Genomic DNA, 11642 nt, shown 5'->3' with positions numbered 1-11642 from the left:
CCGCAGACCAGGAGCAGTTCCCTGCCTCAACTGACGGTGCCTGATTCGAGCTCAGAAATGCGGCGGCGTTCCTTTCCCATTATGGGCGCGAGAGTGTGGAACGAGCTGCCGCTGGCGGTTCGCAATGCCGACTCGGTACCACAATTTCGCCGTCGATTGCGCGCCTACCTCGCTAGCCGCCACTAATAACTCAAACTATGAAATGAACGTTCGTTGTCGTGCGATTTTAGTTTTTAGATTATAGATTTTAGATTTAAGTTTATAATACTCCATTTTTGTCTCGTTTTTACCTTTTTCCGCTATTGTAACTACCATAAGTAATACCCACCCATGTAAAACCTTCTGTAATAATCTCCAGTTTCAGTTCACTATCTCTATGAGATGAACTTTAATAAACCAACTATCAATCAATCAATCAATCTCTCTCTTTTGTGCTTGTGGGCTCGCTGCTGCTTTTTTCAACGTGCGTGTCTTCTGCTGTCGATCTCTTCCCGTTCTCTCTCTCTCGTTCTCTCTCTCTCTCGTTCTCTCTCTCTCGTTCTCTCTTTCTCGTTCTCTCTGTCTTTTACTGCTGGTGAGCTTGCTGCTGCTTTTTTTAACGCGCGTGTCTGCTGCAGCTGTCGCTCTCTTCTCGTTCTCACTCTCACTTTTTGTACTTGGGGGCTCGCTGCTGCTTTTTTCAACGCGCGTGTCTGCTGCGTTTGTCGCTCTCTTCTCGTTCTCACTCTCTCTTTTTGTGCTTGTGGGCTCGCTGCTGCTTTTTCCAACGCGCGTGTCTGCAGCTGCTGTCGCTCTCTTCCCGTTCTCTCTTTCTTTTACTATTTGTTGGCTCGCTCTGTCTCTTTTTCGTTCTCTCTCTCTTTTACTGCTCGTGGGCTCGCTGCTGCTTTTTTCAACGCGCGTGTTTTCTGCTACTGTCGCTCTCTTCTCGTTCTCTCTCTCTCTCGTTCTCTCTCTCTCGTTCTCTCTGTCTTTTACTGCTGGTAAGCTTGCTGCTGCTTTTTTTAACGCGCGTGTCTGCTGCTGCAGTCGCTCTCTTCTCGTTCTCTCTCTCTCTCTTTTGTGCTTGTGGGCTCGCTGCTGCTTTTTTTAACGTGCGTGTCTTCTGCTGTCGATCTCTTCCCGTTCTCTCTCTTTCGTTCTCTCTCTCTCGTTCTCTCTCTCTCGTTCTCTCTCCCTCGTTCTCTCTGTCTTTTACTGCTGGTGAGCTTGCTGCTCCTTTTTTTAACGCGCGTGTCTGCTGCTGCTGTCGCTTTCTTCTCGTTCTCACTCTCATTTTTTGTGCTTGTGGGCTCGCTGCTGCTTTTTCCAACGCGCGTGTCTGCAGCTGCTGTCGCTCTCTTCCCGTTCTTCCTTCCTTTTACTATTTGTTGGCTCGCTCTGTCTCTTTTTCGTTCTCTCTCTCTTTTACTGCTCGTGGGCTCGCTGCTGCTTTTTTCAACGCGCGTGTCTTTTGCTACTGTCGCTCTCTTCTCGTTCTCTCTCTCTCTCTCTCGTTCTCTCTCTCTCTCGTTCTCTCTGTCTTTTACTGCTGGTGAGCTTGCTGCTGCTTTTTAAAACGCGCGTGTCTGCTGCTGCTGTACTTCTCTTTCCGCTCTCTCCTTCTATTACTGTTGGTGGGCTCGCTCTGTCTCTCTCTCGTGCCCTATCTCTCTTCTACTGCTGCTGGGCTCGCTGCTGCTTTTTTCAACATGCGTGTCTGCTGCTGCTCTCGCTCTCTTCTCGTTCTCTCTCTCTCTTTTACTGCTTATCAGCTCGCTGCTGCTTTTTTTAATGCACGTGTCTGCTACTGTCGCTCTCTTCTCGTTCTCTCTCTCTCTCTCTCGTTCTCTCTCTCTCTCTCGTTCTCTCTGTCTTTTACTGCTGGTGAGCTTGCTGCTGCTTTTTAAAACGCGCGTGTCTGCTGCTGCTGTACTTCTCTTTCCGCTCTCTCCTTCTATTACTGTTGGTGGGCTCGCTCTGTCTCTCTCTCGTGCCCTATCTCTCTTCTACTGCTGCTGGGCTCGCTGCTGCTTTTTTCAACGCGCGTGTCTGCTGCTGCTCTCGCTCTTTTCTCGTTCTCTCTCTCTCTTTTACTGCTTATCAGCTCGCTGCTGCTTTTTTTAATGCACGTGTCTGCTGCTGCTCTCGCTCTCTTCTCGTTCTCTCTCTCTCTCTTTTGTGCTTGTGGGCTCGCTGCTGCTTTTTTTAACATGCGTGTCTTCTGCTGTCGATCTCTTCCCGTTCTCTTTCTCTCGTTCTCTCTGTCTTTTACTGCTGGTGAGCTTGCTGCTGCTTTTTTTAACGCGCGTGTCTGCTGCTGCTGTCGCTCTCTTCTAGTATTCTTTTTCTCTTTTTGTGCTTGTGGGCTCGCTGCTGCTTTTTTCAACGCGCGTGCCTGCTGCTGTCGCTCTCTTCTCGTTCTTTCTTTCTTTTACTATTTGTGGGCTCGTTCTCTCTATCTTTTACTGCTCGTGGGCTCGCTGCTGCTTTTTCCAACGCGCGTGTCTGCTGCTGTCGCTCTCTTCTCGTTCTCTCTCTCTCTTTTACTGCTCGTGGGCTCGGTGCTGCTTTTTTCAACGCGCGTGCCTGCTGCTGTCGCTCTCTTCTCGTTCTCTCTCTCTCTTTTACTGCTCGTGGGCTCGCTGCTGCTTTTTTTAACGCGCGTGTCTTCTGCTGCTGTCGCTCTCTTCCCGTTCACTCTTTCTTCTACTATTTGTGGGCTCGCTTTGTCTCTCTTTCGTTCTCTCTCTCTTTTACTGCTCGTGGGCTCGCCGCTGCTTTTTCCAATGCGCGTGTCTGCAGCTGCTGTCGCTCTCTTCTCGTTCTCACTCTCTCTTTTTGTGCTTGTGGGCTCGCTGCTGCTTTTTTCAACGCGCGTGTCTGCAGCTGCTGTCGCTCTCTTCCCGTTCTCTCTTTCTTTTACTATTTGTTGGCTCGCTCTGTCTTTTTTTCGTTCTCTCTCCTTTTTACTGCTCGTGGGCTCGCTGCTGCTTTTTTCAACGCGCGGGNTGATGACGATCGCGTCCGGACGATGGTGGACCCGGCGGCGCGGTGGACGCGGCTTCGGGGCCAGACGAGCACGATCATCGCTGGTTGGCATCGGGGGCTGCTGCTTGCACCGTTGGCGTCGTCGACGGTCCACAAGGACGTAGTTGTCGCAGTCCTCGGCGACGTTGTTGTTCTCGTCCGGCCGTGTGGAGCCCGGGGCACCCGCGCTGCGCTTCGGCGGTACACGCATCTCCGGAGACGATTCCGCCGGCCGCTTGTTCGTTGCGCCGCCCGAGGACGCAGGGGAAGTGCCGACCGCCTTATCTGCCGCGGGAGGGCGAGGCGACACTTGGCTCGCCAGCGTCTTTTCCAACGCTGAGAGTGCCATACCCAGGCTCAGCTGATAGCTGGTAACCTCCTTGTGAAGGTTGGACTTGCCTTTTATGAACTGGCCAAGTCCCCGTATAAGGCCGTCCATCCGCTCCAGCTTGTCATCCAAGGACCCGGTTGCGAATTCTGCGGGAGACGGGAGCTTGGCGTCCTTCTCCTTGCAATGCAAAGGAGCGACAATTATTTTTTGTGTAATTGCCTTCACCGTTGTGCAAGGAGACATCCACGGTAACGAGAGCGAGCCACGCCTCACCAGGCTCGGCGTGCTGGGTCTCTCGCCCGACGTCTGCCCCTGCGGGCTCTGCAGCCCGTCATTCACGGCCGATGACATGCCGCGAGTCACACGCGCCTTCGGCGTTCGCGCCACAGCGCGAGGCAGGCACTCACACCAACACGCGAGGCTCACACCGACAGCACTGTACGCGGGAAAACCCACAGCAGAGAGAAAAAAGCACTGCTGCAGCTGTACACGCACAGCTACAGAGCTGCGCACACATGTATCGACGCGGCGCGTCAAACTACACACTTGGCGCACACACAGACACTTTGGCACTACGTTTGACTGCACTAGGATTTAAAAACACAGGAGCGCGAGCAACACACGTCCTATTCGCTTTCTGGTCCAAGCGCGAATCCCCGTGTGTGTGTGTGTGTGTGTGTGTGTGATAAATGCCTTTATTGAGATTTTTTTGACGGTGAAACCCGAAAAAGTTTCATTACGATCGGTTTAATATTTCAAATATTATTAAAATTTTTCGAAGAATTGAAGTGTACTTTGTGATATTTCACCCGTGACTTTGAAAAATGAGCAGCTAAGCTACAATATAAGACCAGAAAGTTTAACATTTATCGATTATTTCAAAAGTTTAATCGCGAAGAAGAAAATTTCATTTATTTTTTTTCATTTTTTGGAAATTTAATTATTTCATAGCATTTATAATAATACCTGTAGTACTGTTCTGCGACTCCGATTCTCGCTTGAATCGGCTATCGTCAGATAGAGTGCGGTCAGTGGCAATGGGTGATAGGGAGAAAAAAACAAGCGGTACACTGCACTTAATTTTAAATAAAGTAAAAATACTTGCTTATTTATTGATAACTTTAGAAACTTATAAATGATTGTAATAGTCGCTCGCAGGTTAAGTAGTCGCACGAGGTCATGCCTCTCTCAGCGTCACAGCCGAACTGAACGGTCGCGATCACAAGGGGTCGCACAGTGCGCCAGTCGCGACACAGAGATTTTCGGAGCACTCACACACACACATACACTGCCTTGCGGCCGGCACGCGATTCTACACACGCAAACATACTGCCCGCCTCGCTGCGAGGCAGCGAAATTGATACTTATCGCTTGATACAATAAATTTGAATGCCCAAGGCGCAAGGGACAAAGATGCAGAGTACATGAGTGTTGAGTAGAAAAAGCAAAAAACAAAATTTGATTGTTGGCGCAGTCATTGAGCTAGAGCTCATAACAACATAAATTTGACAAGTTTGCGCGTACAATGAATTCGATGATTCGAACGAAAACGAAAAAATGAATCTTTACAGGTACAATGTGACTATAAATGTATAGTCCGAAACAAACAGAACAATTTCTCGTATAATGTGTACCGTAAAGCTTGAAAAGAAAACAAATAGATAAGAAATAATGCAACAAATAGGCAGCTTGGCTGCTCGCTGTTGAGATGTGCTGCAGCTGCCCGCCGTGAGACGATGCCGTTTGAAGAGCTTCACTGGCCCGTTGCTCCGTCGGTGGGGACGACGACTTCGTTCTGTCCGATGGGTAGGCGAATAATTTTCGCAATTGGGCGAGTCAGAGTCGTCGTTGGCGTGCGTAAGGTCACCACGCGAGGCAGCCCATCTGCGCCAGGATGCACCATTTCAATCCTTGCCAGAGGCCATCGTTGCGGCGGTTGCAGATCATCGGTGAGCAAGACAAGGTCTCCTGATTGCACTGCAGGCATCTGCTTTAGCCATTTTTGACGCAGCTGCATGTGTTGCAGCACTTCTCTCTGCCATCGACGCCAAAAATGGTTTCGCATTTGGATGGTGTGTCGCCATCGAGGCAGCCCTTCAATGCCTTCCTCAGTGAACGGCTCAGGAACTGCCAAGAGCGAGCTTCCGATAAGGAAATGTCCAGGTGTGAGCGCAGCCATATCTTGAGGATCTGAGCTCAGAGGGCACAATGGGCGTGAGTTCAAGCAGGCCTCAATTTGAGTGGTGAGGGTGCTGAACTCTTCGAAGGTCAGTGTTGCCGCACCGACAACACGCTTCAGATGGGATTTGAAGGCTTTGACGGCCGCCTCCCATAATCCGCCAAAGTGAGGGGCGCGAGGCGGGATGAATTTCCATTGCACTTCTTCCTGGGCGAGCGCCGTCATAATTTCTTGCACGAAGGTAGACGATTGGTTGAAAAGTTGATGCAGCTCATTGGCAGCTCCTTGAAACGTAGTTCCACAATCTGAGTACATTGTGCGACTGAGTCCTCTTCTTGCAAAGAATCGTCGAAGAGCCATCAAAAATGTCTTGGTGCTGTAGTCAGACACAACTTCCAGGTGTACGGCTCGTGTTGCGAAGCAGACAAAGATAGCCACATACCCTTTGAATGACTTTTGGCCTCTGCCCTTGGAAGTGCGAAGGGCGAACGGGCCAGCGTAGTCTACACCTGTGACAGTGAAAGGTCTCGAAGGTGTGACCCGGGGTTCAGGTAGCGGTGCCATGAACTGTTCCAATCGACGGCCTTGAAAGCGAGTGCATGTGACACAGGCGTGTATTACCTGTCGTATAAGACTTCCTGACTGGAGAATCCACCATTGACGCCGCAAAAAGCTCTGCACTAATTGTGGGCCCCCGTGTAACGTGACTTCGTGAGCATGACGAACGAGCAGCCGCGCCAAATGGCTAGTCTTGGGAATGACAATAGGATGGCGTTCATTATAAGGCAGCAGAGAGTGAGTCAAGCGTCCGCCAACTCGAAGTAAGTCTTCCTCGTCAAGATATGGGTGGTGGCGGCGTAATCTGGCACTTCTGTAGTGGTCATCGCCCTTGTGAAGTCTATGTATCTCTTCTCGAAAGTGATACACTTGAACAGCTCGGGTAATGATAATTCGAGCTGCAGTGATTTCTTTGGCCGTGATTGTGGTGCTTGTATATTGAGCTTTGGTGGACGCGAGACAATTTTTCCACCGCAGGCAGTAAGCGACGACTCGATAGAGACGATTGAGCGATGAGAATCGAGTGAGGATATTCTCGATGGTATCATCCTCTGTTGATACGAAGCACGCTCGATCGATGCGTCGTTCCAATTGAGTGCTGACAATGGGCTCTTCTATGGTCGCAAAGCTCGTAGACGACAGGAGCCAAGGCGGTCCCCTCCACCAAAGCTCATTTCCTTGCAATTGATCAGGCGAGCATCCTCGTGAGGCCACATCAGCAGGATTATGCTTTGAGGCCACGTGGCTCCAGGCGGCGTTCGGCAGCAGGCTATGAATTTCGCTCACCCGGTTGGCGACGAAAACTTTCCAAGTGCACGGAGGTGCTCGAAGCCAGGCGAGCACTATTTGTGAATCTGTCCAACAGTGGATTGAAGCGATTGTGAGATTAATGTCTTGAAGGACTTTCTGCATGAGGCGAGCGAGCAGCGTCGCTCCACAGAGCTCGAGTCGAGGCACACTAACAGAGCGAATCGGTGCCACTTTACTCTTGGCGGTGAGTAAGTGCGAGGCATCCTGGCTGACGAGGTAGATCGCCGCGGCATAGGCTCTCTCCGAGGCATCGGAGAATCCGTGTAGCATCCTGAAGCTTTTGCTGTTGACACCGAGCCATCGCGGGATCCGGCAGGCTTGTAGAGCTGCGAGCTTGCGACGAAAGTCGAGCCAGAGTTCGGTGGTCGTGTGATCCGTGTGTTGGTCCCAATCGTGGCCTTGGAGCCAAAGGTGTTGTAACAGCATCTTGGCACGCACTGTTACAGGAGCCAGCCAGCCTGTGGGGTCGTAAATTCGAGCCACCTCCGAGAGAATGGTGCGCTTCGTGACTGTAGTGATCGTTGAAAGCTCAGGGACGGTGTAGCTGAACTCGTCAGTAGCAGGAGTCCAACGCAGTCCCAGTGTGGGCACAATCAATTCCTTGTCGAAGGCACGGTCTTCTGGCGATGCGCAGTGATTGCCCGAGAGGATGTCTGAACAATTCGCGGCCCATTTGTCCAATTGCATGCCAGCGCTGCGTAAGATCTCGATCAGATCTCTCCTTGCTTGTACAGCAGCGTCCACAGAATCACACGACACCAGCGCATCATCGACGTACATGTTTTCTTTCAGTATCTTTGACCCAATAGGAAAGCGCCTTGCTTCGTCCTCAGCCAATTGATTAATTACGCGCAGTGCAAGGTACGGTGCACAGGCGGTCCCGTATGTGACGGTCGTAAGCTCAAATTCTTGAACAGGATCCTCTGGATTGCAGCGCCACAGTATGCGTTGCCACGCGACGTCCTCCTCACGAACGTAAATCTGCCGGTACATTTTTACGATGTCCGCCGTGAATGCGTACTGGCCAAGCCTCCACCGCAGTAATATTGTAGATATGTCTTGTTGCAGCTTCGGTCCAGTATGCATGAAGTCGTTGAGTGACTTATTGTTGGCTACCTTCTGTGAAGCGTTGAAGACGACGCGTAGTTTTTTACCAACTACGGCGTGATGTGGTAAGTATGCAACATCGGTGTCGAAGCGATCTGTCGAAGCTTTCTTCATGTGGCCTAATGTCTCATACTCTTGCATGAATAAGCAGTATTGCTGGCGAAGCTGTGCGTCGTGGAGCAGACGTCGCTCGAGTGAGAGGAACCGTTGCTTAGCTATTCCATATGAGCCAGGTAGTTCGGGCTTGGCAATGAAGGGTAGTCGCACGTAGTAGCGACCTGAGTCGTCTCGCTGATGTGTCGATCGGAAGTGTTCTTCGCACGTATCGTCGGCTGGCGCCGATCCGGCGGCAGGTGTGAGCTCTTCAAGCTCCCAAAATTTCCGTAGGTCACTGCTCAGAGTGTCCGTTGATGTGAGCGTTATAGTGAACGCATCGAGAGTAGACTGGTGGGCCGTTGGCTTCGTGGTTGGTCCGGTGATGACCCAGCCAAACACCGTTTTGTATGCGGCTGGAGAGCCAGACGGTCCACGTCGTAGGCCTGCTCGGATGATGTCGGGCCACATTTCAGCGCCAATCAAGCAGTCGATGGGCGCGGGTGTCTCGTAGGCGGGGTCTGCGAGCTCCAGTCCTTGCAGGTGACTCCACTGTGAGCCGTTGATAGGTTGCTTTGGAAGTACAGACGTCAATTTGGTGAGGACTGCCGCTAAAACATGTATGGATAATTTAGGCGACGTGCATGATTGCAACGACAAGAGTACAGAGGATTTGGCCTTGACTGCAGTTTGACCGCCAAGACCGTTCACGGCGAGAGAGGTCGCTGTTCTGGATAGCGACAACGCTTGGGCCACCTTCTCGGTAACGAACGAGCCTTCCGCCGCGGGGTCGATCAAGGCCCGAATCACCATCCTTTCGCCGAGAGGACTGATAGCGACGACTCGTGCTGTTCCAAGCAGCGTCGTGCCTGACAAGGTAGCAGCATGAGCTACCAATGACTCTTCGCTGTTCGCAGACGCAGACGTCTGCTCCGATGTAGTGTCCTCGACTTTTGTTTGGCCTCGATGCAGCTTCGTATGATGAGCTTGTTTGCACGTTCGGCATTTGAACACCGATGGACATTCCGAGCCTTTATGTGACTTGTTCAGACAATTGTAGCAGAGGCTCTTGTCACGGGCGTATTTCCATCGTTGATCGATTGTGTAGCTGAGAAAGTCTGGACAAGATCCCAGACGATGATCTGCTGAGCACAGTGAACATTTGGCCTGTCGTCGTGACGATGAGTCTGCGCTGGCTGCATGATGAGCTGAAACAGATCTCGAGGGTCTTTGAGACGCCTCCTTGGAGCTTTTACTCTGTCGAGGTGATGTATCGGGGTCTGGACAGTTTGCCGTGTCCAGAGCTTGAACCTTGTTTTCCAAAAATTTGACCAATTGTGTGTAAGTTGGTGGTGCGCCGTCGTCCGGCAGGTGTTGCTCCCACAGCTCCCTCGTGTTGTTGTCGAGATTAAACACAATCAAGCTGACGAACCAGCGATCCCAATGCTCGACTGGTTCGCCTAGTGCGCTCAAGCCACGACGACACTCGTTGCTTGTGTCGAGCAGCCGAGTGATTTCTGCTACTGATTTTTTCACCGCTTTGGGCATGTACAGCAGCCGCTTCATATAGACCGAGATGCGTAGACGCTTATTTTCATAACGGCGACTGAGGGCCGTCCATGCTACCTCGAGATTGTCGGCATTAACCTCGATGTTCTTGATCGTGCGAAGGGCGTCGCCTTCGACGCAGGCCAATAGGTGTTGAAGTTTTAGCGTTGGCGTGAGCGATGGTGCGTCTTTCACCATTGATACAAACAGCGCTTTGAAGGAGTCCCAATCGGACTGCTGTCCGCTAAACTTCGGCAACGTGAGTTTCGGCAGTGATGTGGCTGTGGTCGACATTTGCACTACAGCCTGTGTGTTACTTGAAGCAGGCACTGTGTAGTCGAGCGCACGTGCTGAGAGGGCCGTAATCTTTTGCATGAGGTACGCTCTTGCTTCGGTGTACTGATTTTCGACTTCAGAGAATGCGTCGTTTACAAAATAGCTCTCCTCTTCGAGCTCCTTTTCAAGGCGAGACAAGGCAAGGTGACGATCCGTGTATTTTTTCCAGTACGACTCCAAAGTGCATAATCGCGCATTTAATGAGTCGAAGGTCAGATTCGCCTGCCCGAGTTTGTCTGTATTCTTGATAAAGTTTTTTATCATTTTCCCCGTCGTAGCCTGATCTTGTAGAGGCTCCTTGTGGTCACCCATCGTGAGTGAGAAACACTGTAGCTTCTATAAGATAACAATAGTGCACAAAAACTCGCGTGTAAACGTAGTACTTTGCAGCGCAGAGGTCACCGAACACAACACACTTGTCGATGAGTCGCGGCACTCGCGCGAATCGGAGCTTGTAGCAACACTGCGTACTGCGCAGTTACTTGAGAATGTAGGGGAGGTAACTCGCTTTCGGAGTTTCTAGGAATTTCGACCTCGCACAAAGAACGCGACTTAACCTGCACAGACGAATGTTCGAGAATGTTCTTTTTTCACTTTGTTCGATTTCAAGTTTCTTTTACACACCTCGATTACCCTTTGCACTTTCACACTTGATTTTTATTTAATTAGCACGATAGTTAATTAATCCGGATCTGAAGGACCATGTAGTACTGTTCTGCGACTCCGATTCTCGCTTGAATCGGCTATCGTCAGATAGAGTGCGGTCAGTGGCAATGGGTGATAGGGAGAAAAAAACAAGCGGTACACTGCACTTAATTTTAAATAAAGTAAAAATACTTGCGTATTTATTGATAACTTTAGAAACTTATAAATGATTGTAATAGTCGCTCGCAGGTTAAGTAGTCGCACGAGGTCATGCCTCTCTCAGCGTCACAGCCGAACTGAACGGTCGCGATCACAAGGGGTCGCACAGTGCGCCAGTCGCGACACAGAGATTTTCGGAGCACTCACACACACACATACACTGCCTTGCGGCCGGCACGCGATTCTACACACGCAAACAATACCCAAAATACCAACAATACATTTTTATGAGGAAGCTCTGTGCCAATGTAACAGTAGCGATTTTTTATTTTTTTTTAATCAGATAGGTTCAAAAAAGTGATAAGCCATTTTGCATTTCCCTCATGATCAAGGAAACATTACTAAGCATATAATATGGTGTTAGTAGTGAAAGCATAAAAAGCAAGCGTGTGAACGAGCGCGCATGATTGTGTCGGGAACATATAAGTATATAGGCTTCTAAAATACGGAGTCTACTCGCTTGCCGTAGTAGTAGCCGATACATTCAAATGCCGAGAACCTTTCCGCACACTTTGGCTGCTGCGAGTATTGACTCACGATGCTACTGCTCAACGCTCGTAACTTAGCGGTGGCTATGTAGCGTCGTGTATCTCTGTCTTTTTCACGCACGCTGGCCTCGCTCTCACCGTTCGTTGCGTGTACGTGTAGGTGCTAGTTGCTTTGACCAACGTAAACAAATACGCGCTCGCGCTTAGACTCAGAGATTGACGCATAGTGTATACAAATACATGTTAGGACTTACATATTTTTTCGACATTTTCATAAGCCTTTATAAATATACAACAAAACTAATATGTGTAAGTGAAC

At 50.3% G+C, this 11642-nt stretch overlaps 1 protein-coding gene across 1 annotated transcript; it reads right to left on the bottom strand.

Moving 5' to 3' along the window:
* Window positions 1–5093: 5093 nt before the first annotated feature.
* On the bottom strand, window positions 5094–10283 carry LOC106648109. The gene has a single exon (XM_023460267.1). It carries the CDS (start codon window positions 10281–10283, stop codon window positions 5094–5096), a length of 5190 nt encoding a protein of 1729 aa, XP_023316035.1.
* Between the last annotated feature and the right edge of the window lie 1359 nt (window positions 10284–11642).

This window comes from Trichogramma pretiosum, unplaced genomic scaffold, assembly GCF_000599845.2.
Source record: "Trichogramma pretiosum strain Unisexual culture from Peru unplaced genomic scaffold, Tpre_2.0 scaffold45, whole genome shotgun sequence".
NCBI classification, from domain to species: domain Eukaryota; kingdom Metazoa; phylum Arthropoda; class Insecta; order Hymenoptera; family Trichogrammatidae; genus Trichogramma; species Trichogramma pretiosum.
The sequence above is the reverse complement of the archived record's forward strand: the minus strand, read 5'-3'. Positions and strand labels throughout refer to the sequence as shown.